Here is a 26,263-nt window from a genome sequence, read left to right on the forward strand (position 1 = left end):
GCTTGCATATTGCTTACAGAAGGCATCGAGTTGGTTTCCATATCAACAAATTGATAAAACAAATCACAAGGGCAGGAACTGCACTGAAAATGTACTGAACTCCTAAATGTCATTATCAATTCACTTAAAAAAAATTAAAAAATAAAAGAGGCCTAAGGAATGGTGGTTACATATAAGTAAGCCTGATTTCCATACCACGCAATACAATGGAAACTATGAAAAGAAAATTAGCAGCCTGCTAGAGACATGATATGAAGGATCTGAGCCAGCTTGGTTTGGTAGAACATTAAAGTTAGAATTAGAATTTCTTGAAGGGTCCAGGAATGAAGAACGGAAAAATGATCTAGTTGATAACTGTGTGGACAGAGGGGCTGAATAATAAGGGGATATTATATTGGGGATATTTTACTGATGAAAGACTTACTTGGACTGATCAGAAAAGTCACTGAGAAAAATTGCAAAAGGCTCTCATGATACTGAACATGCAGTTCCACAATTTCAGTTGATGGAAGACAGGGTATTTCCCTGATGGGTTTTAAATGAATTTAATCCCTCTCCTCTCCTCTTGTTCCTGGCTGTGCCATCCTACCCTCTCATATTTTAGCACAGGTTCTTGCTTGATGGCATGGTGGGCTGGTTCAGGGAACTGGTTGGGTCCCAACTTAACCCAATAAAATAGAGAATAAAGTGAGTAGGTCTTGAATAAAAACAATTACTGTATTGCATTGTGTCTGCACTAAGGATTGCTGGGATCATTATACCAGCAAATTCTGCATAACATGAATGCAGTTTATGTAGCTCTGTAGTACCATTGGTGGAGTCTGTAGCTCGTAATACCACACAGTGATGTGTAGTGGGATGACTTTTTGCTGGAAAGAAACAGCACAAAATGGCAAATGAGATTTCTCTCTCTTGCCTTCATGCACTAGGCAACACGTCAGGGTTTATGACTGTGCTGTGGAGAAGTAGGTGTGTTCCTAGTGCTTCAGTTTAAGATACAAGTACAGGGAAAATCCACTGCTCCATTTAAGCAATTTGAGACAAAACACTCTCTCTGCTTTCTGTATTCAGGATGTGTAAACAGATAATAAGAAGAATTCTCCCCTTTTTTTTTTTAATTGAAAGATAAGAAACAAGTTTGATTATGACTTAACTGGGAAGATCCTTGTGTGTCAAAGCAGAAACTGAAAAATTTATTTTAGTAGCTGGCTTGTATGTGTCTAGTTTCAGACCAAGGCTCACTGAAATTATTGAATTCTAACTTCTTATTTAAAAATTGGATATTTTATGGTGCAAATATTTGTATTTTTAATACAAGTCATTGTAAAGGAACGAATTATTTTCTGTTGTGCAAAGGACTTAAATTTTATCTTGAAAAGATGGTGAGCAATAATCCTACCAGTTTCTCACTTTTCTCCACCATTTGTAGTTTCAATTAGGCCAAATATTCTTTCACACTTGCTTTCAGAATTTTGTTCAGTTCACAGGTGTGGGCATCTGTATCTTTTAATAGGATCTTGAACAGCTGTCTGAAACCAGTTGTTCTGTGTCCATGGGCTCCTCTTGGGTAATGCTCAGCAACTAGCACTTGGGACTGAGTGGAGCAGAGCTCTGTGAGACTCCTCGGCTCAGAGAGCTACCCAGCTGCAACACACTGCCCTGGCCCTGTTTCTTTCCTAGCCTCTCAAGAGACTGCAGCACAGTTGCTTTTTTTTTTGTTGTTTGTGTGTTTGTTGGAAGTCTGTCAAAAACTGCCAACTGGTTTGCTTTCCTCTGCAAATTTCTTGATACATTTGAAGAACCAAGGTATGTTAGAAGGCAAAAGTATTCCTTTTGTTAATTTATCCATCTCCTGTTACATTAACTTATGTTTTAGTTTTTTGTTGGCTTACCTGCAGCTAAAAAGCTGGCTGAACTTTGTGGGGTCTGGTGTATGACGTCTGGGACAATTCCTGCATGAATGGCTGGCTAAGGCGTTCCAGCCCACATCTGCATTTCACTGCCATCTTGCAGTCAGCTAGGGTCTAGTGGTGGTGCTAAATAGGTAAGAGAGAGGAAGTTGTTTCTTTCAATATTAATTTGGCTTAAGCTGGGGCAATTGTTGTTTAATTTTTTTTTTAAGTGCTGCTGAGTTCTGACAAGCTTTATTTCCTGCTTGCTCTATAATAAACCAGAAAATGGCTTCTGTTTCATAGCTGTGGAAGACATGTTGTTAGACATTTTGTGTCTGGAGATAGGAAAGGTTAATTTACAAGTTCAAGGAGCAAGAGACCTTTCCACCTGCTCAAACAATTGAAATTCTGCCTTTGTGAACATTCAGCAAAAACAGCTTCTTGTTTTTTAATGAACCTCTTTCTCTTTTTCCTTGGGATCTGTGCCTGAAAGGGCAACCATATGCACGTGATTCTGCAATGTATCAGTGTATGTTTGACAGTTAAGTCAAATGTTACTTCCCATGGACTCTCAGAAATGTCTGGGTGAAACTGAAAAACAGTCTTCCCTCTGTGCTTTTCTTGTCAGACTGCCCAGCATATTTTTTGAGCTAGAATACCTGAAAACAGCCAGCATGTTGGCTGAGAGATACTTTTGCATATGAAGTCATTTTTTTTCTGTATGGGAAATCAAAATATCACATAACTTTGTGCTTCTACATTGATTTCTTATGAATGTCTTCTAGTATTTTCTTTTTAGGACTTGTGAAAGCACTCTCCAAAATCTCTTTCTAGTTCTATGTTGTACTGTTGTTAGTGAGTTAGAAGCAAAGCATCTGCTTCTGATTGTTTCATCATAAGTTTTCTTCTTTCAAAAATGGCAGTATTTGCATTTATCCTTAATTTTAGAAATGAATTACAAGAAAAGGGAAGGTCTAATGATAATTTTCCTTCTCCTGCTTGATTAGGTCTGAGCAGGAATCTAAAGCCAGCTCTTAAGTGGAAGTCCTCATATTGCCATACTGATTACAGGTGGGTCTTTGCTAATGAGTATACTGCCTGTGGTACTAAGATAAATGCAGTCATTTTCATAGTACTGCCACCAGAGTAGCTTATTTCTCTTAAGGAACCAGTGTAGAGTATGCTGGGAAAAGTATTTGTATGCCTTGCAAAATACATGCTCCAGTATACTTTTTTTTCTAGTGTACAGTAGACATCCACATATGGGATTTTTCACATTGATTTCTCCATTTGTTGTCTGAGTCTGTTAAGATTCCTGAGAGATAAGTTATGAAGGCTACAGTAGTTCATTACTGAGTTGTGTTTCCGCAAGGCATTACTGCGTTGTTAGCAGCCGTGGCAGAATGAGATGTCTCTGTTTCCAGTCATTGTGTTAAAGTGGCTGGACAGACTCCTCTCTAGTTTTGGTGGTCTGAGCACTAATAATTTGGGCTGTGAAATGGAGTAGCAGAGGCAGAAAGTGCTTGTGGAGGTGTGCTAGACCTCCAGCCTTTACCAGCAAGCAGGGGATGGGGATGAAGAGGGCAGGGAGTTAAAAAGCTGCAGCGTGGTCTGATGGTGCTTGCCTGGCAAGCATTTTGAGCACATCTGACTTTTTTAGTCATTTGCTTAGATACATTGATGTTTTTGAGGAGAATGAAATACAAAAGACTCTGTTTTCAGTGAAATAAATCTTGTTTTGTTTTTGTCCAGTGTATGTACCGATGCTCCAGAGAAGTGGTTCTGAGCCACCTCTGCCTGGCTGAAATGAAAAACTGCAGATTTGGTAGGAGCCTGTGGGCTCCTAAAGCCAGTAAGTTTAAGGGAAGGAAATTCAATGTAGTAGGATGTTCATAGCTCACTACTTCACACCCATTCCCCACATAGCTGTTCTTAGCACATACAAGAGTGACGGTACAGAGGGAGCTGAAAACTTACGTAAGGTAAGTTATGTAGCACAAAAATTGCCCTTGAATGTACTGAGTGTTAACATGGGAAATGGCTGTAGAACAACTCTGAAAATAACATTCAACTAATGTCTATACTTATTCATAGAGACAAACTATTACAAAAGACTACAGTTCTCAGCTAGCTAAGAACATCTCTCTTGTGTTTATCTTGATCATAACCTGAAGAGATATTTCCAACTCTCTTTTATGAAGAATTATCTCTATAGTTAATTGGCTATGTTCATTTTTTATTTCTTTTGAAGGACTTGAAAGTATTTCCTGAATTTTGTAATCACTTGAGAAAGCTCATGCTAAAACCTTCCTGTGGTACTTATAGTCCATTTGAAATTCCATTTTCTGCTTCATTTGACACTTCAGTGTCCTTCTGGATTGCAGTTCCCATGCCTCTGTAAGCCTTCCTCGAGAAGTTTCTGCTAAGGACACTTGAATAGTCTCTTTTTTAGGCTGTTTCTTCCTGAAGTCATGAAGGGCCACAGACGTTTCTTCCTCTAAAGTCCAGAGCTGTTTTAGGTAGCCAAACACATGTATATAAGACACGAGTACTTCGTGAAAACTATGTATATTATTTAACTTAATTTTTCTTCATTAGATGGGTGCCAGTCCTGCTAATGTGGAACCAGAGCAGGCCGAGCGCTGAGTTTTGCAAGGCCCATCACAGAGCTGATGAGCTCCACAGGGGTTGCTGAGCTTCTGAAACCTTTCCTGGCTCTGAAGCTGGGAGACTGCTTGTGTCCCCGTAGAGCTTAGAGGCTCTCAGGGACCCAAACAAGCTTAATTGCAAAGTTGGAGCATTCACTGTGAAGGGCCTCACCAAATAATTGGCTGTCCCAATTAAGCAGCTGTTCTTCCCACAGAATAATGCTTGGGAAGGTGAATGATTGCCTGCCCTGTACGGTGTCCCAATTAGCTGCCTTAAAATCAGCTAAGTGTCATGTACAGTATCTCTGCTCAATGAGTGAAACAGCTGTGTGCATCTCGATGTGGGCCTGGGTTTTAATGATACTGCTGGCAGGGGCCTAGCTTCATGTGGGATAGCAGGGCTGAAATGATCTGCATCAGTGCTGGGGAGCCTTGCAGATCAGAAGGTTGCAAAGCCGATGGGTGCTGGCGATGAATTTCTGTCTTGGTGTGAGTACCGTCGGAAATCACTGCTAAATTATAGCATTTAGTCTCAGCATTTGTACTCTGCAAGCTTTTTTCTATGTATGTGGAATCTCCTACCCCCAGTTTGCCCAGACTTTAAGGTTTGTTTAAAAAAAAAAAAAAAAAAGCTCTATTATTTACTGTCTTTGTGCATCTCACAGAGTGAAACCAAGAAACGCTGTTTCCTTTCTTTTGCAATGGCAAAACCTTTTAAAAAGAGGAAGTTTTAGAATCTGTTTCACCTTACTTAAGTGAGATGCGTAGAAAAATGTTTGTAGGGGTTAAACAATCAAATCTTTTTATTGTTCATTATATTTATAGTTGGTATAATCCTGTAAGATAAATGTTTTTACAACTGGATTAGCAGTAAACAATGCTCTGGGTCACAGTCAAAATACCGGCTAAGCACTGATGTCTAGAAACTTTCCTCTTTTCTACAAATATATTTCAAATACTTGATGTACCTTAATTCTTTAAAGGGGGTTGTATCATTTCCTGACACAGTACCTAATATTAAAATTACAATAGTACAAAAATAAAAATACACTTTTTGTTGTTTTTGTTATATTTTTGTAACAGCTTGCAGCCATTTCTGAAGTCTTGCTATTGAAGACTGATGTGCGTGGCTTTTAACAGTTAGGATGCAAAATATTAAGGTTTTTTGATTAAACCCAAAGTTTTTAAAATTTAATGGTTAATTATTTAAATAAGAAATATATATATATATTATTTTTAATCTGCTGTGATATATCTTTTTAGGTTAGATTTAAGAGAGATTTGGCTCTATTTGTGTTGATCTGATACTAAATAAAAGCTTTTCCTGCTAAGTATTGTACTCTTAAGTAAGGAAGTCTGCCTTCTGTGTTTGAAAATCCTTAGACATGGGGTATATTTATTCAGCTCTGCAGTTTTTACATTTTATTGCATTGCTACACTATCGCTTCTCCATCCTAGTTTCAGACTCCCTGTGAAGATGAGTTTGACCAAAGGAACTGGTACCTAACTACAGGAGCGAGGCACCAGCTGGTGTCCCCGCTGCTGCCACCGGTGGGGGGTGGTCTGCAGCAGGAGGCAGGAACGAGCAGCTGGACAAGTCTCCAAGCCCTCATACTCTCTGTCCTGACTGCGACTGACTGGAAGAACTATTAACCTGAGTGAAGCATGTGAAAGCATTTCTGTTTCTGGACCCAAGCAGGCTTGCCAACCTCAGTTGCAGCCTGTTTGTCTGTTGCCCTCAGGATCTCATGGTTTCAGGATTACCTGGCATGGAGACAAATTCCATGCCTGAACCACTAGGGAGTAAACATGCTATGTGTATATGTTTTTTATTTCTTACTCTTCTGGGCTACAGTTAAAAACCTCAATTCCTGGATTTAAATTTTCTAGCAAGGTGTAAGTAGGTGAGAAGACCAGCAAGTCAAACTGTAGTCTTTAGGTGCTGAGTGGCATAAGTTGGCCCAAGATAGTCTGTTTCAGTTAATATATTGCTATATCCTGTGGACTTTGCTTTTTTGTTTGTTTGGTTTGTTTGTTTTTAATGGAAATAGTTCAATATATTTGAAGAGGGGGGGGAGGAAGAATGACCCTTTCCTTTTCTGTATGGCTGGCTTACCATCATTCAGTAAGTCTGTCCGTCATAACATCTTTCTGCATGGTCTTTGTATGGCTCACTTGCCAACCATTATATAATCCAACAAGAATCCGTAAGCCTTCCAGAAGGGAGCAACTGGTACTGCACAGATGTGAGCAGTTTGACATTACCTGGAAGAGGGATCCAAGATCTCTATGGAAAAATCTGTAGAGACATCTCTGCAGTAATGGGAATTTGCAATCGTGTCCATCTGTCTGTCTGCCTGCTGCCCCACACCCTGGCTGTTAGCCAGGTCTCCCTTGCCTCAGAGTAATTGCAGGTAACCTAAAGCGTGGTTATGGGGGGGGCATTTCTTCCAGTTGTTTTAAACAGTTCTTCCCATCCCCCCCCCCCGCTCCAGCATCCTTTGCCACTCTCTCAGCCGTTGTGGGGCAGAGCTTAAGGACACTTTCTGAATAAGAAACTGAAATTGGAGCTCGGTGAGCATTGTTGGCACTGGTAGTGGTTTAGGCAGCTACAGAAACCTTCAGCCTGTGTGCAAGTGTTTATAGAGCTGTGCACAGGAATGCATTCAGATTGATGACTGATTTTTAGCCCAAACCTGTTCCTTGAATCCAGTTTGCTCCATAGACACATAAGCACTGTACTGGAAGCAAAAGATGATCTGCAAGAAATTGCTTAAAAGCAGCTGTTACTAAAAGAAATGGCCATCAAGCTATAACCTCCATTACTTCTGCAACAAGGAAATGTCCAGCTTCCCAAATGAAATATGGCCCTTGATGCCATCAGTTGGAGCATGACTGGTTCCAAAGATTTTTAATGGAGACATTAAAACCTGTGGGCTTTTAAGCAAGGTGGTGGAAAACAAACAGATGACGGGGGGGGGGGGGGGGGGGGGGGGGGGGGGGGGGCAGGGCAGGGCGGAGAACAAAAAGCAACCTCTTGCAGAAACAGAGCAGAGGTCATCAGAACTGATTGGAAGTGTTGCTGAATCTTAAAGCAAATGCTGTGTGCATGTGTGTTCCTCTGACAAATTAAATGGGGCTGGTTTTGTGAAGTCCGGGAAGGCTTTTCTTTGTGGCCAAACTTCCCCTACCTGTTTTTTGCTTGAGTAATTGTAGTGTGCATAAGAGGTGAGAAGGAGACATGGAAGAAGACAAGGCTGTACAGCAACTAATGAGCTCTCTGTTTCAGCCTGAAAAATCGATCTAGCAGGGTGGCCAGGACCTTGGAACCTATTAACCTTGATGAAGTATTTGGAAGTCTGAGACGTGACAGTTGGTGTAAAGAAGGGTCTTTTTAAAGAAGTTTAAAATAACCATTTCTTTTTCTCTCTTCTTTCTCGCACATGCTCTCTGGCAGAGTGCTGTCTGACTTTTTAAACTTTTCTTTTTTCAGCTATGTAGTTCTTTTTATTGCACAGCTTGACCAGGTGACTTGCTACTGTGCTACCTATCTGAAGATTATTTGTTTTTTCTTCTTACTGGCAGGAAAACAGTTTCTCTATAGCACTCATTCATGTCTACAGAAATCTTACATGTTCTCTTCAGATATTTGTGCTCTGTGTTTTAAGACGGGCATGTTGCTCCATAAAGAATGACTCACTTGGGATTGAATAGGGCAATATTTGTGTTAATCAGCTGCATTTCTGTCCACAGATATAGCTGTGCATTAAAACAAACATGCTGTAGACATGAATTAAGGGGAAAAATATGACATGGAATTTCCTGACTTTTTAAAATAAAAAAATAAATCTTTGCCAAGAATAACTTCATCTGCAAACGTTTCTTAAATGTGTTGCACATTTGTTTTTCTTTAAAGGATGGGTGGCCAGGCCTCTTCACATGTGGGCACCATATAATGACATATTGTGGTTGTGTGATGATCTGGGTTAGTTTAAAGGCCTCAGATCTTTCCAAGTCTGGATTGTTTTGATTGAGGCAGGTTAGGGAGCACAGATACAAGCAGGTATGTTGGCAGATGTCATGGGGTTATGCGAAGCAATTTAGGACAGTAGGCTTTTCGTCTGTCCCAGCTGCAACAACAAAACAGAGCAAGCTTCACTGACATACTTTGTCTAATCTGTTTACATTAAATATTATTTCTGTTTAATTCTGCAATCTGTTAACAACCCAGAAAAGTAAATCAATCTTCTACCACCTGCAGAAAATGGACAAATATTCTTCCTTCTCACTAGCCTACAGCCATAATAAAGTGATTTCCCTAGCTTCACCTCAGTCTTATATGCATCTAGATAAGTTCCCTCCCCCATCACTTACTAAGTAATGTTTAAACATGTGCCAATACTTGCTAACGCATTTTAAAACTCGCTTCCCCAGTCTTAGAAGATTTTACAGTGTTTTGTCCAATCAGTGGGTGAAAATTATGCTTCTAAATATGTTGACTTAGCTGTCTTTCTGTAAATTTCTCTTGGCGGGAGGAAAAAAAAAAAGGACATGAATTGGCCTTCAGTCAAATCTGCTTAACTGCTTACATGCATCAGCTATGTCAGCAACAAATCATTCTTTGGCCCCTATTGCTCTGACCCATGTTGAATAGTCTATTTTATGACTGTAATATCCATCTTTGCTGTTTAATGTTAAATTCCGAGGTTATTGTCAAGTTCTGTTGGATATACCCAACTTTTTCACTTGGAAGTATAACTTGACATAGTGCTGTGGATTTGTCTTAAATTGCTTTTCTCCAGTTTTTAAAGTGACTTTGTTTTGTTGTGTTTCCAGGACATGTGTATCATACCCAGTAGAACAGAGCTCTGGAGACACTGTCTCTGCAAAACAGAAAGAGCCTTTGCCTTACTGAAAGTTGTATCCAATGTTCCAATTGTAGATTTATACAATTGCTTTTTTTCTTTTTTAAATAATTATAGATTCATGTACTGGACAGACTGGGGAGAAGTGCCAAAGATAGAACGTGCTGGGATGGATGGTTCAAGCCGCTCCATTATAGTCAACACGGACATTTACTGGCCAAATGGATTGACGTTGGATTATGAGGAACAGAAACTTTATTGGGCAGATGCTAAACTGAATTTCATCCACAAATCAAATCTCGATGGAAGTCATCGGTAAGAGGTTTTTGTTTGATCTATGTAATTCTGTGCTTTTCTTAGAAGATGTTGCTTAAGCAATATCATGAGCTCTGTTGCAGGGAATTGGCATGTTAGCACTTGCAAAATTTTAAGCCAACTAGTGCTATCAGACACTCTCATCCTTCCCCATTCTCCCTCTTCCAGAACTGTGAAGTTGAGTGTGTGCTTCCTTTGAGGTATCCTGTAACTCACTAAGTCTTTTCTCAGAACTAGTCCTATAAAGGAATCCCTGAATACTATTCCTAATAGTATAAGGCTATTAGCAGAAATTTCCATTTTTGATAGGTATTCTGTTCCTTTCTTGCTGTGATATTTAGAATTGCAGAAAATAACCTGAAAAAGTGGATCATTATAGATGACGATCTTTAGTTTCATTAAGTCTTTCAGTTTTATTAATCCTAGGGGTTGGGAAATAAGTGGAAAAGTCTTTACAGAGAACTATGCTAAAATAGCTGTTTTTTCTCTAAGTTTTATAATGATGATGTAATCCTTTCTGATCCAGTTGTGGTTACTTCTTAATTAAGGGTATAACTGATACTTTGTATATATGCATTTATCCTTAATTTGGAGGATGACCTTCTTCATTGCTTGAGAGCTATGTTATGTACTGTTTGCACAAAAATGATTCACAGTTAGCTGGTGCTCAGTTATCATATGGGATATGATTTTTGAGGTTATCCTTTGCAAATTCTTGTGTTGCTTCTGCTGGTTTATCTAGGCATGAAGTATCTTAAGTTCTTCGTTCCAACATATTAGTCCTTTCTTTTGCCATTAACCTGGCACAAGAATTTAGGCTCTCCAGAAAACGTTTTATTGACAAGATAGGTGTTTTGTGTTTACTTCTGAGTATGAGCATAGGCAGCATGTATGAAGCATCCACGATGTTTCCACTATTTATTTTGAACTCCGTGATTTTTTGTAGTGCTGGTTTGAAAGGTGGTGTCATTTTCTTCCTAATGTCTGCCTGTTAAGTGACCAAAAGTTCATGCAGTAGTTTTGTAATGGTGTTTATTTAGAGAAGGTAACAGGAATTGGATACAGTTTTAAATTTGTGTGCTTGGGTATAAATGTTATAACTAGCTTTGTGAATTCAAAACATGGAGACATGGGTATATAATTTCAAGGTAGCCCTTAATTTGTTATTTATTTCACAAGAAAACAAACTTGTTAGTACTAGAAGAGATTTCTTAGTGATACTTGCTTTAAGAAAAGAACACAGTCCTGTAAGTTTTCAAGTAATGAAGAGAAATGGATAGAAATTGTCATGTACAGTAATAACTTGAGTCTGTTTTATTCTTTTTTTTAAATTGGTACTGGTTAACAGGGAAAAAGATTTTAGGGTGTTCCAGGTAAAAATGGTTTGGGGCTAAAAAAAAATAAAAAATATATTTCCTTTGATAAGAATGGAGAGTCATGAAACCAGATGTGTAACAGAACTTTAAAAAGACATATCTCGACTGAAATGATCACACATGAGTCTCAGTGACAGCTTGCCACCTGAAAAATTACAGCCCAAATGTGGCTTTCTTATATGAGTAGGACATACTCACAGTTGGTGCAAAAGGAGCGAAACAAACCAACAAAACCAAAACAATCCAAACAGTAACAATGAGAAGAAAACACAACTTCATGATGGCTACTGATATGGTCACACCTGAAGAACCCCCACTATGGATTTGTCCCACAAGATAATTAGGTGGCTTGTTTTATTCTTGAGTCACTCTTTTTGGGGTCTTCCATTTATGAGATGGAAAGGGCCATCTTTTTACCACAACATGCTGCTGCATTCTGGCTGACGCCCTGTTAGACAGTGTGTATATATCAGGCTCTGCAATAAATTGTACTGCTTTTGATAACATGATGCAAGATGCAGAGATGATTTTTGAAATGGTAACTGTGTGTAAAGATTCCACCGATCAAAATTGACACCACCACTATCCAAAGCTATATGTTTTTCCCACAAAGCACAAACCTCCCTGTGTTATCTAGTATCTCCTGTCTTTCTGGCTCCACAGAAATTTCCTGCAGTCACTGCTGCATTTTCAGTGTTCTGCTACAGATTCCTTTGCAGTTTTTCCCTTCCTGCTGATCTGTTCCACAGTAGTGTAAATACTGTTGGTTTCAGTATTTTGTTTCTATTTTGTGTCCCCCCCCTCCCCCTTTCCCTGCCTTTGGCTAACCTTGAAGTGATTCATACTAAAAATGAGGCCATTAAGGTGCAGATCTTTCTTGGTGCAAGGGGATGCCCAACCTTGTCTGTCTGCAGAGAGTTGTATCTAACGGTTGTGTCTCATGACATGGAAAGCAAAGTCGCCTGGATCATTTACCACATTCCAGAGTGAATTCTGTGGAATTGGTGAAACCTGCAATAAAGACCTGCATAGATGAGTAACTTAAATTTTAGATATCCTAATTATTTTTATGCATTAAAACCAAAATAATTAGTTTAATATTTAAATGTTTTTAACTGATACTGAAATTTATCAGTAATGTTTCATGGAACTGTGCTAATATGTTACCATTTGAGGGGGAGAAAGGGAAAATAGTCTTTAGGGAGGGAAGTGCATATGACTTCCCTTAAGCACTCAGAAGCGCACACTGCTTCTAACAGCACCTGTTTTTCCCTAGGCGTGTGAGAAAGTTCTGAAGATTCAGAAAATAGTCAACATCTGTATCCAAGCATTTTTTTTTATTCTTTGCAATTACATCATAGGGGAAAAAGGAAAGAATCGCAGAAGTTAAGCTGTTCTACAATGGTTTTTATGTGTTTTCTTTTTTTCTCTGCTTGACCTCTTAGCCTCTGTTTATGTTAGGGAAGAAAAAAATGTGGCTGTTTAAAGTGATTTAATTTTGTTAAATATTGTCTTTCAGTTAATCAACAGAATTCACCATTCTCAATATGGTATTTTACAACAACTAATTATGTATTTTATCTCTTAACTCATTACTTTATTCATCTTTGTCAATAACTGATTATCTAATATTAAAAATAAAATATACCATTGGAAACATACAAAAAATCCTTGAGATCTCCCCTCTAAGTTTTAAAGCGGGGGGAGAACCCTTTCAGTCTGTTCTCCTGGTCATCCCCACACCCAAAAAGGTAAAACTAAGCAGTTTTTTTCTGTGAATAGTGGAACTCGTTGCAATCCCTCAATGCACCCATGGCTTCTTGTATACCTTCACCCAAAATTATCTCTTGCTTCCCATCACTGTCAGCTGTGCACTCTTGACAAGTCTGGCAGCTGGACAAATTGCTCTTGGGCCCTATATTTCAGCTCTTCTCTGGTCAGGTGGGTCAAATACAGTGGTTTAGGGTCCCTTGTACCTATACAGCCATACAAGTGTTAAGGAAGCATTTTTTTTGTGATTCCCTACGTTCCTGAATGTTTGACCAAGAGATACAAAATGTATTGGGTATGGACATGGAGGAGATGGATGCTGAACAGACACACCCAGAATGATTGTATGGTCTTGCTTTCACATGAAAGGATGACATAATGGGATTAGGCCAGTTTTTCTATTCTACCACCACCTTTAAAATCCCTTTTTAAGAGGGCTACCTTTTAAAGTCATTTTCCTTAACAATGGAGAATGACAAGAACATCATCACTTGCTGTGTAATTTAATTTGAAACAGATTTTTGGCTTCCTTATAATCTGCTGGTTTTAGTGATTTGATCTTGATAGACCATTATTCTAACTGCTCTTTTTATATTTATAAAGTAATTTATTATTTATTTTTTGTTCTTGATGCTAGCTAAAATACTCCTGATTAAAACAGATGTTGTGATTGTTGTAAGTGATCATAAAGTAAATGTTCTGGATTTGACTAGGTTTGTTAACTTATAGCAGGAAACAAATGAGTAAAGTATGTCTCAGGGTTTTGTTTGTTTGTTTTTTCAGTGATCCACAGTGTGAGGTGGGAGTCTATAGCAGATAGGTGTGATTATATATTTTATATATATATATATATATATATGATATAATTCAGTATGACATGAGTTTTAATTGCTTTGGTGGAAGTGAGAAATTTAGCAGTAACTAACATCTTTATATCAAAAAGGAATTTCAAACAGTTCAAGGAAAACTGCATTTGTGGTTTGGATGATGAGAGAAAATACAACGTAAATAGCAAAAGATTTTAATTAGTGTCACACAGATAAATTTTGAAGTATTGAGGTTCAGACTGTTCTAATATTTGGAATGAGTAAAAGGGAAACATTCTTGACATATTTCTATAACTGTAAGAAATGATATTTTTTTTTGTCTCTTTATTCCTGTAAGCTGACTATCACATCTCTTTACGTGGCAGTACACAAGAACTAAAATTTGAAGATTTATTGTCAGAGAAGGCCATTTATATGCATGAATGCTTGGCTTCTTGTGTGCAGTGGTCTGGATAATGGAAGAGTAAAGGAGGCAGGTGAGAGGAACATGCAGGGGGACAAACACAGGAGGCCTAGATTTTTGTCACGTCTTCAGGCAGGACCTAAATAAAGCCCTTTAGAACCTGTGAGCCTCTGCATCAAAATTAGGAAGCACTGTGACAGTGCTGGCTGTAGCACTCAGTAAATATGTGTCAGGATTGTAAATTTATGAGGAAATCTGTACAGCAAATTTTATGGTGATCATCTCTAGTTACCTGCCAGCCCTGGGACTTGCTAGCCCTGGCTACTTCAGTGATGGGCTCATTAGAATAAAGAGGAAGAGCACAGAAGCTGATGACTAATGCCCTTGGTTTGCCAGGGAAAGGAACAAACAGTTTTTCATGTCAGAATGCAATAATTAAAAAATTAAATTGGCACAGAAGAGATTTTTTTTTCCAGCTCTTGCCCTGCTCTTATCGGAGTGAACAGTTGCTTTTTGTGGGACTAATTAAACAAAACTGAATTTCAGACAGCTCTCCTGTGAGTAGAGTACCCGAGATAGGTTGGCCTGCTAAGGCAGCTCTTGAATTAATTTTCTCTTCCTTTACCCTGCAGCAGCAGTTCTAATTAATAAGTTAACACGTTACTGGCTGAAGGGAAATGCACTTACAAGGTCCCCCAGGAAGTGTTTGTGCTAATGAGATGGGTTTTGAGGCCACTGTAAGAAAACATACTTTCAACAACTGTCAGAAAGCTGGGGAGCTCTTGCAAGGAGGTGAATGTCTTAAGTTTGCACTCAAGCATTGATTTTTTTTTTTCATATTTTCTGTTTTCAAGCATCAGATCAGGTCTATCTGCCAGATCATTAGTTGCAGATTTGATGAAAAGCTAAAAATATTGTATCCCTGCATTTAGAAGGGTTTATTTTTAATTGTTTGTGTGTAATATGTACAGTATAGAACATTATGTGCAAGGTATAAAATACTGTATCTTTGTGTATATTTCCATGAGAAAAAACTATTTAATAACTTCAGTCACTGAGGAGGAACCAGTCTGCAGTGAAAAGTCTGTCTGTTTTAATACCTCATCAACACATTACAGGACAATGCAGAAGACAAACAATGACCTAATTAAAGCTGCTAGAGAAGCCTGCCAAAGCAGAATTAATTAAATTATTTGGACACAGCACTAGAGTGAATCTCTTGATTCTTCCCCAAGGCGCTTCTGAAATAAAATGCTGGGAAGGTAGAGCGTTGAAACATCTGTAGTTGACTGTGCGTGTAGGATAGATATGCATAGGCTGTGTCTGGCTAGAGTCACTAGCTCACAGGTCTCTGCATATTTGTAGACATTTAATAAAAATACATAGTACAGGGCGATGAGCCCAGGCGGAGCAACACCACAGCTCGTCAGAGGTGCTTCTGAGACCTGAGATGATATATGCAGTTACTTCAGGATCACAGCTGGGCTGAAAGCAAAGGAAGAGCAGCTGCAGATTATGCAGTACATATGCCACGTGCAGCCAGTGCATCTACCTGTGCACCTCCTCGCAAACTCCATTGCCTTGTCCTGCAGCTTTCCAGTCTCCTCCCCTATTACCAGAGGCCTTTCACCTATGCTGCATGTCATGACGATGTTTGACTGAAAAATGACCCACAGCATGACTTCATTACTCAACCACGGCTTTACTTCTGATTGACTTCTTCAAACTTTCATTAAAGTTGGGGTTTGAAGTGTCGTTGGTAGACCTGTTACTTGTTAATGTGTACTTTCTGGAAGTGCATGGCAATCACAGTTTAAAGAAATGGCAAAAGGAAAAATATTTTGGTTTAGAAAGACCCTGGTATATCCCACAAGTAGTGTTTCCTGTTTACTTTCTCAGGTAATTAGAACCAGGCTTGTATTCTGATAGGAATATTTGAGCAAGCATTCATGGTCAAATTCCAGCTTAGTTTTCCAAGTTTGCTTTACAGATGTTTTTGTTTGGTTGGCAGAAGAGGAAACCTCTGAAGCTTCTGAGAGAATCAGAGCTTCCTGCCCTGCCTTGTGGCAGCCGTGATACGGTGCAGTGTCATACAGCTGGTTGGCTTTTCACCCTGCCTCACCTGGTGGTGTGCAGGATTCATCCTGCAAGTGCTTTGGCCACTTGCTAATATTTCCAGTTGTCAGAAGTGATAGCTTTGTAATTCTTGGAATTCCCTGAATGCTCTGCTGTTACATAAAATCTAGATGGAGAGAAACATTTTCCATAGAACGTTATAATTTACATCATGCAAACCTGTCCGTTGTATGCTTTCTTTAACATGTAATGAACACTAAAAGCAAGGTTCAGAAGACATGTCTTTCATTTTGTTGTTGTCCACAAAGGAAAATATGATGGAAATTCCAACGTAAATTTCTGTTCTGTTTTTCGTTTGTTTGTTTGTTTGTTTTGGTTGGTTTTGTTTCTTGTTTTCTTATACCAAGAAAGCCTGATAAGAATGTAGCCTACAGATATTTTTTAACTGAAAATGTATCTGGTATAGTGTAGGAAGGAAGATAAATGAAAATTTAGTAAATGCAGATATGAGCATCCCTTAAAGACTTTTTCAACAATATATAGATTAATCAGAAAGCTTTTACCTCTGGATGGTATGAATTTCAGTCTTTTAATACTGTATTGTCGTTGGATCCCAGTATGGTAACTTTTATGGGAAAGAAGTTGTGATATAAAATTTTTCCTTATTTTCAGAAATTTAGTGTTCAACACGTATCTAGGTGCCAACAAGGATGTATCCTGTCTGAGTAAAACTAGTATAAGAAAATGCAGCAGAAAAGGGTAGTGTTGTACACTTTTTTAGAATAAACACTACAAACAGCTCCTGCTCATTTTAGTACCACTAGAGCATCATACGATGAACTACAAATGCAAACTTAAACGTTCACTCCATTTTATGCTCCTGTCCCAGTTCCTCACTGCTTAAAACTCTAATCTTCAGTCAGTAATTATAGGGATTGCATAGTATATCTCATTAATGTATTTCTTCAGTTTTGCAAATGTAATTAATCTGTTCCAAATCTTTCAGCAAGCAAGATGGAAGTATACCTCTATTAATAATAACTGATCCTTCTTTATTTCCCCCAGATCAATGATTCTATGATAGCCTAAAAAGCAGGTACTGACTCAGATTAATTCTTAGGGTTATTGAAACAGAGATGTTTAGGTAGCAAGTGCAGTGGTAAAAATATATGTTTGTGTATGGATATGTAAATATGTGTGTGAATATATATATATATGTATGTACATGAGATACTTGTATGGAAAATGAAAGTGAATATATAAATATTTATATTTTTAAGTGAATATGTATTTTTGTATTTATATTTATATATTCACTTACATTTACCATGTAAGTGTCTCGCTGAATCTTACTGTTGAAGAATTGGATTAGCTTTATGAAATTAAGGCATCTCGGATTGGCTGAATGTGCAAACAAGCATCAGTCATTTCTGTGCTTTCTGAACAACCCTTTTGGCATGGTGGTTGATCCTCTCTGGCTTAGGCTGTGGATGTGCATCCAATTACAGAACTTGCCCCACTGGTGGACAGGGTTGCTGCCACAAGCCTGCCTGCAGTGGCTCAGCAGCATCTCTTGTCCAGGTGCTGTATCCTCAAGCTGCATAACTGAATTGCTCACGTGTGCTGGGTCTCACTGGCTGGTTGATTTAATCTTTTTGTTTAATCGTATGTCTTTACTAACCCTGCTCATTTTGGGTGAGAAAAGTTGAGAGGTATAAGAGAGCTATAATACAGGTCTGTCTCGAATATTTACTCTTCAGTGTTGCAAATATAAGATGTAAGATGCAGTAAGATGAACTACCTTAATTTTTTCCCAGTCTTCACAGTTGTATTTGAAATTGGATTGCAAAGAGTGATACAACAACATGTTTTTTTCACTGCCCGATAGCTTAGGAGATGGAAATAGATATGGGATCCTCCAGAGGGATGCTGGAGAAATGGGTTCAAACATAGATGTGAAAATTCTTGCTCTCTGCCATTGAGTACAGGCAGCCTCAGAGGTGAACGGAAAGAATGCAGGTAAAGACTGTGTGTGACTTCCATGCGTACCTATATCTATTAATAAAAACACATGGAGTGAGACTTTAGTAATCATTGATTTTGGTATACAGCATTAGACAGAGGGCTCTGGTTATCTTATTCTTGACCTGCATTGTGCAGATTTTGGAATTCGTCTCAGGTATGGCTTTTTTTCCTCTTCTCTTTCAGTTGGTAGCAGCTCCATTTTATTTTGGATTGTATCAATAACTATTTTGAAACAAAATGTTATTTTAGCTAGCTGTTATTTCAGCATAATATTTATCCTGACTATTACATATATATATATATATATATATATATTTGTTCAGTTGCATTAGACCCAATACAGAGACGAGTTTCATTACTGATGAGCTGTGATGTTAATTATGCAGTGAAGTACAGGCCAGGATGCAGTTATTCTGAAAAAGTTTTGAAATTAGGTAGTTGTAGTGTCACCAGAATAGAAAGAATAATATAGTTGATGAAAAGTATCTATCTGTTTTTATGGAGAGATAAAGGAACTACAATTACATTTACTATTATAGCTTCAGCATAAATTATTTTCTGTTTAAAATCATAGGGTGAAAAGTCAGAATTCTTAAATTTCATAGCTGTAATCCAGATTTGGATTTTAATTCTTCTACTAGTTGCTAAAAAAACAAAGGGGGGGGGGGGGGGGTTGGACAGACCAAGGAAATCTGGATTGCCATGAAGGGTAGAAATTTGAAGTTAATCTTTGTCATTTAAATTTGGCATTTGCTAATTTTTATTTCAAGTGAGTTTATTCTTTGTCTGAAAAGGATATTATCTTGAAGCAGAAGCTTTTTGTCATTGTTAGTACAACTCTAGGTAGATTTTCTGAATTTTCCTGTGTCTGTTCTGCTTGAGAGTTCAGTAGCCCCTTTTGTAACGTCTGTTTTAACTTGTTTAGTATTTTTCTTTTTCATTATCTCCACAAAGTATTTCATAGGTCTCTAACAGAATGAGAATGGAACAGAAGTGAATGTATTTAAACTGCTTCTGCATTTTCTTCAAGCAGTAGAAAATTCTTTAGTATAATAAGTTTTTATTGTAATTGCAACTCTGATTGCCATGATGATACTATAAATAGTTGTATTTAGGAAAATGTGATCTACAGCACAGATAGAATTTAATTTCTGTGGAAATTTCTTGTTTTATCTCTTTTCTCTTTGTAACTTCCTTCTATGCTTTCTCGTTCTGCACTTCCTTCCCAGCCAACTAAACAGAGGAGAGATTGTGACATTTTAAATGTCAATCACCATCAAGGTTTTTAAGGCAAATTTGTGTAATTGTATGCTTGGCACAGGGAAGATTATTAAAGTTACTGCACACTTAGCTCCATCTAATATGTAGCCAATTTGCATCCTGTTGAAGCCCTAGAGATGTCTCCTGAGCTCATAACGCTGCTACTTCTCCTCATCTCTCACTTTTCTTCTTATCTCTGGTGTCTCTTTTAACGAGGCTAATGGGATGAGTGCAGCAGTTTGAAGGAACTAAAGAGCTTAGTGAACAGGATGCAATGCTTTTTGCCGTTGTATCACTCATTCGAATCAAACCTGAGCTGAATGTACAGGCTGAAGGAAGCTGCCACTGACGAGCTGTCAGGTCATGTTGGTCCAATTACACCTGCAGTGCCACAGCTGGTGCCCTGGTCAGTGGCTTTATTAAGTGAGGCCAAAGCCATGGAGACCTGGCTGCTCTTTGACCCCAGGTGGGTGCTCATGCTCATAAATGTCAGTCAGACGCAGCAGTTAAATGCTGCAGGTGACATTCTTGCCCTGTACATTCACTCAAATGTATTTAATAAATAATTGGCTACGCCAGAAGTCCTTCCCCCTCTTCTCAGCCACCAAAACCAAAGCTCTGCGGATCTTAGTGCAGGTCACAGTAGAGCATAATTGCTTTACTGCAGCCAAAGGAAGGTCTTTCCTTGCTCTCTCTTCCCTTCATTCTCCTGTTTTTAGCACTACGTCTCCCCAGCCCTTTCCCCCCTCTCCTCCTTCCCCTCATTAGGCTGCGGAGCTGTCAGGCTGGGGACAGCCTGCTGAGTGCAATCCAGCCACTGCATCCTGGCTGCTTTTTGGCAAACCTGCTGGTGCCCATCACGTGTGTTCAGAGGGGAAAAAAGCTCACTTCCTATTAGCAAAATCAGAAGTGCTATCATCTTGTAATGACTTGCTGGAAACCACATATGTGGATTACATATTAGTAGTAATTCTCACCTTAGTAAATGCTAGCAATATGTACTGTTGTATCTGGGCTCAAAGACATTTTCATCTGTCAGTTCCTTGTAGCTACTGAGTAAAACGGTGAGTGATTGCTTCAAGGCTGTGGCTGGCAGAGCAGTCAAATGAGGCAGCTCCCTACTTCTCCTGAATCTTTCCAGGGCTGGTTTAAATAAGGGTCACAGCTGACGTTATGCATTGTTACAAGGATACGTGGTTGCCCAAAAGTTAGGCACATCTAGCAGCTTCTACTATACTCGAAGATTTATTTTCACTGAGAACTGGTGGGTACTAATCACGTTTAAAAATCTGAGGTTTTAAGTGAATAGCAAGATGAGATTCAGAAAAATGTCTCTTGTCTATGGTGAAGGTCTGGGCATTATGAGAGCTCTGGACTTCTATTGCTTCTGTCCCAGATGAAAATTGTCATAAAGACTTGGATAGTCACCAGTCCTGCTCTAAACTAAAATTATTCAAATGTGAAGGCATTTTGGGTTCAGGGGTGGGGTTGGCAAAAATGTTTACAGAATTAGAATGCCTTTATTCTTGTTGCAGGAGCATGTTGTGTCATTCTGGCTTTGCTGTTTGTCGGGTAGGTTTCAGCTGTAAATTATATTATAATAGTCTTTTGTAAGATGCTTAGTTTGTGCATTTAATTAGAAGCAAATATATACCTGACTCCAGACAGAGATAAGAAAGAAAAGATAATATGTCCTACTTTCCAGTGCAAAATATCAAGAAATAGAAAATTTTGCTTGGTGTAGAATTGGAACACTAGAGTGACAAGTAAGGGAATGTGTATGTTTTCCTCAGGAGTTGGAAAAAAATAGAAGCTTTAAAGATAATGCATCTTTTTGCAGAAGCTAAGGTGAAAGAGCTGTAATGACTGCAGTCTCTTTGTACTCAATCATTGGCAGAACACACCTTCAAGTTTCTTGCTTTAATATACTCTTTTGTTATATTTTGACAGAAAATATTTGGAAAATAAGAGTATTTTTGTCCTCTACTAAACCAGTTCAGCTAATGACTTCTTTGCAAACAAGATGTATATAGTGTGTGGGTGTTCTCTCAGTAAATACACAGATAATGACTCTCTTCCCTGCAAGAAGAAAATTGGGAAGATGATGATCATAATATGCCCTGTACTTGAAGAAGTAGTAGAGCTATGTGTCAGTCCCTTAGGCTTTTAGTCTGGGAGATAGATAGATGGCTGTCTCCATTGTTCAGTGGGGGCTCGTATACATGTTGGATGCCTGTGCACATACAATTAAGAAGAGAGGAGGTGGGAAGAATCACTTGTGTAAATGGTACTTGTGTGGTCCTCCTTGGAGCAGGATGTTGGTCCAGATGACCTCCAGAGTCCTTTCCATCCTCAAATTTTCTATGATTCTAAATAAAAAAGTAAGAGTCAAGCTACTTAATTCCAGTTCTGAGGAACCTCGGTATAGATAATTAGTTTCTACATCACAAGAACCTGGAAAAACTGTCTTCGGTAATGTTTATGCTGCATTTTTGTGATGCTTAATGAGCATGTGTGCGTATATATATACATAAAATATATGGGTATACTCTTTAATTTTGTTTATGAACCTGGAGACAGACAGTGACCCAGTTTGCTCAGAAATGATACCATTACTATGGCAAAAGATCAGTAGAACTGTTTAATGGCACTGCTTGTAATAAAAACAATAGCTTAATAATTATAATAATGAAACATGAAAAAATAACTTTCAGGATTTCTTTACAGTGAAACTATTTGTTATTAAAATATTTTTCTGAGGGCTCAAAACAGCAAAACTGGAAGATATGGATAGATTGCTAAATGACTAAACACTGTCTCAGTTTAAAATCTGCTGAGGCTGACAGTGATGGACATCATATATCTGCAAGTTGCAGTCAAATTTGCATAAAATCAGCTGGTGTTCTCCCCAGTTGCACATGGTGATGTATAGCCCCCCAGGTATTGAGGGCTAAAAGCTCTAACAAATAACCACCAACATAGGCAATGATTTCTGTTGGTGTCTCTTGGACTTTATCAGCAGGCAGCCTGAAAATAGGACTCTGTTATTGTCCCAAATTGTTCATCAAACTGTGCATACTATACTTGTTCCCCAAAAATAAGGGGAAAGTTTTGGTCAACAGTACTTACTCTGTAAAGGCTAAGTTTGAGCAAAACTGCATTATGAACTGTGTTTGAGTATTCATTTTCTTCCTTGTACTCTATTAGGCAAGCGGTGGTTAAAGGCTCCCTTCCACATCCTTTTGCTTTGACGCTGTTTGGGGACACGTTGTACTGGACGGACTGGAACACGCATTCAATCTTGGCCTGCAGCAAGTACTCTGGGGAGGACCTGCGTGAAATACATTCCAACATCTTCTCTCCCATGGATATCCATGCTTTCAGCCAAAAGAGGCAGCCAAATGGTAAGTTGCCTTGCTTTCCCTTTTTTTTTTTTTTTAATTGCAAGTTGGAACTGATTTGCAAAAAATTAGTCTCTCTGTATAGTGGCAAGTGGCTTCACTCATGTCATGATGCAACTTTTCCAATGCAGAGATTAAGGGGAAAAAAGGAGAATTCAAATATTCTCTAAGGTTTTTTTGTTTTATTTTGTGTTGTTTTTTTTTAATGTGGAAAAAAAAAGTCTCTTGCTTTTTCTCTGATAGCCACATTTATCCTGTTGTGATATTCCTTTTTCTGTTTCATGTGCCATAACATTAGGCAGCATGGTATTCATATTTTTTCCAAGTAGTAGTTCCTGAATGGAAAGTGATGTTAATTTGGCAGATGATATTAAGCAAGACTAGTTCTGTGTAACAACCACTGTCTTAACCATTGCGTTAATTTACTGTTTGCATTTATATATATTATATACAGCCTACTATACATTCAGCACCAACATGTTGAATAGTTTGTGAAAATGAGAAGAACAGAGATGAAACAAGGCTCTTGTTTAGAGCTGAGTGCTACTTCCCCAAGAAAGGAAACATTCAACATCCATGCGTTTTGGTACCATAAATACCCCACTACTCAACACTTGGAATTAATTTTTACTTGTTCTGTGTTTATCATTTCCTTCTTTAATCTGTGATGCTGCCACTGATTCTACCATTCAAACACTGTATGTGTCTTGACACATGAGATGAGGTCACTCGTTATCAGAAGCATTAATCTGTGTGATTTATGTTTAACAGCTACAAACCCATGTGGAATTAATAATGGTGGCTGCTCCCACTTGTGTTTGATGTCTCCTACCAAGCCCTCTTATCAGTGTGCATGTCCCACTGGTGTGAAACTTCTTGAGAATGGAAAGACCTGCAAAGATGGTAGGCTTTGTTTTTAAAAATCCTTTTAGGTTTAGCACAAAGTAATTTGTTGCAGGGAAAGGTGTTCTTCCAGCTTCACTGCATAATGCACGTTAAGGGTGGGAAATTGTGAAAAGATATATGCTGTTGTGTTACAGCTAAGTGATTGAAAAAATGCCCTCTGCTTTTCAAAAAGAGAAACAGTCTCATAGCTGAAGAGCAGGTTACCTCCAGTCACAAAATTTAGGTTATAATTCTGCCCATGTCACTAATTCCCTGGATTATTTTTTTTTTTTTGGGGGGGGGGGAGGGGGGAACACGACAACATGACTCTGTTACCTTTTCCTAGAGAAAATGATACCAACCTCCTCTGTTGTCTCTAAAAGGTTTCTAACGTTATTTTTCATGCATTAGTATTTTGCTAGTAGGACTATAAAATAAAACATTTCTTTCAAAGATCTGATTTCCATTTATACACGTGCACGTGGCATCTCTTTCAGTTCATGCACATGAAGTTAGTCACCTACATCTGTTTATAGGAACTGAGCAAAATGGCATGTTTTTAGAGGTGTTAGAAGTATTTCAGCCTTAAAACCCAAGACATGATCGAGACTGAGGGCTGCTAATGCTCACCTAAAGCTGCTTTTAGTTTTTCATTGTGGTCTAATATATATGATTTCAAATCATTACATGTTATAAGTAGAGGTCTTGTAGCATGTGCTGTGGCTGCTGTAGTACATTAACAATATCAAAATAAACACTGAGATTTAATTAGCTCTCATAAATAACCATCTTTATGCAGATTGTCTCTATGGCAAAGGTAAATGTAGATAGAAAGATACAGCAGAATTTACTGACAGTGGTCTAAATAAAATGTATACAGAAATAATTTGTTTAAATTTTGTTTTCTGTTTTTAAAATTCTTAAGCTTGTCGGCTACTGTTCAGTGTTTTCTTTAATTTCATGCTATTTCATGCTCTCTGTTGATTATTTCTGTGTGACTACTTGTATGTGTGAACCTTATTAAAATAAATTGTTGCTCTTAAGTGAAAAACTCAAAGCATCTCCCAAATTAGCCTTGCAAGATTGTTGCAAGAACTTACCATTACATGCACAAGACGTTTTTTTTCCCATTTCTGCCAGTACAAGGAACATGCTTTAATAATAGTGCTCTGGATTGGTTGTATCTAGTCCAGAATGTGACACAAATCCATATAGTTAAAAAAGTAAAAATAAAAATCCTTGATTTGCATGAATAAACTGTTTTGTGGAAGCAGATAGCTAAAGCAGTTGTTGCCCAGTACATATTTCCAAAAGCAGAAGAAAAGTCCACACGGAGAATGGGGAGCTGGGGAGGTTTGGTCACCTGCTAAGCAGAGGCTGAAGGACTAAGGACAACCGTTGGAACAAGTCCTGGAGAAAGAGAGAGAAATGGCTTCCTTTTGACTTAATGCTGATATGAAGTGGGCTGGGGACCTTTGGAAGAGGGGCTGCCTTTCTGCTTTGTGTGTGCTGTGTTCCAAGGAGCAGGTCAATGTAGCACAGAGGTGACTGCTTCCCTGCCCAGGTCCAGCCTCATGTCCTCGCAGAGATAACCTCCCACCCAGGTTAACTACCCTCTGCTAAAAAGCCTGCTGGCACCTTTGTAGTGTGTCAAAGACAATTCCCAAAGGCAAGCAGAGGAAAGGTATTTAAAAAAAAAATAAAAACCTCACAAAAGAACTTGAACTTCTCATGCAGAGATATTCAAAATCATTGGCTTCCTTTCTTAGACGTTCCTTATGTCTCAGAACACAGAGCTCTTGCTCTTTTCTTCCACTCCTTAACACATGAGAAGCAAATTTGTGTTCCCATTCAGCCATAAAGTATAGCTGGCTCACAAAACACAGCTCCTATTTTATCAGAAATTTTGTTAACCAGTTCACTGAGGTATTACAGCATGTTGTCTGTCAGTGTGCTAAAAGTAATGCTATACATTAACATTTATCATATGCATGTCAATACAGTGTTGCATTTTTCACAATCATTCTGCTATTCTGTTTTTCCAAATAACTCTGCCTGTCTGTTTTTAAGAAGGAAAATGGGTGGGGAAGCGAGAGAAAATTGACTCCGCACTTACTCAGCTCAGTGAGTGTCATGTACCACTACGTACTGGACTGAGAAAAAAATTAGCTCACATGCAGGTGAAAGAAGCTGCTCCAGCTATGCATCAGATCCATTAGTTTCACTTAACTTTGCCGATCCTGCACAGAGCTAATTTCTAGGAGGAGTAAAAGGGCCAGAGGCAGCCCTGGAAGCCAGCTGCTTACTGTGTTTCAGCATTTAAAGCTATGCCTGACCCCAAATGATTAAATATTGTTGACTTTTTTCACTCCTTTCACTAAAGAGAGGTGAAGTGGTAGACTTAGGGCTTTTGTGAGTGACCTACAACTTGCCAGAGCTCTTCAAGTCAATATTTCACTGTAATTTCTTCTCATACTTGTGATGTCTGCAATTACTGATTTGGGGAAGAGAGGAGAGAAT

General features: G+C 38.5%; 1 protein-coding gene across 2 annotated transcripts in view; it reads left to right on the forward strand.

The window, feature by feature from the left end:
• The window catches only part of LRP6 (LDL receptor related protein 6), a 122,024-nt gene that overhangs the window by 41,309 nt on the left and 54,452 nt on the right, over nt 1–26,263 (forward strand). Inside the window, exons 1-4 of one of the 2 annotated variants that reach the window (XM_048053633.2) lie at nt 9,523–9,720; nt 20,993–21,029; nt 22,665–22,861; nt 23,630–23,761. In XM_048053633.2, the coding sequence (XP_047909590.1) occupies nt 9,708–9,720; nt 20,993–21,029; nt 22,665–22,861; nt 23,630–23,761 (379 nt within the window). In that variant the 5' untranslated portion in view covers nt 9,523–9,707. Of the gene's footprint in view, nt 1–9,522; nt 9,721–20,992; nt 21,030–22,664; nt 22,862–23,629; nt 23,762–26,263 lie in introns of those variants that run through there. The other variant, XM_013172840.3, reaches the window with a different exon arrangement.

Source organism: Anser cygnoides, chromosome 1 (assembly GCF_040182565.1).
Source record: "Anser cygnoides isolate HZ-2024a breed goose chromosome 1, Taihu_goose_T2T_genome, whole genome shotgun sequence".
Lineage (NCBI taxonomy): Eukaryota > Metazoa > Chordata > Aves > Anseriformes > Anatidae > Anser > Anser cygnoides.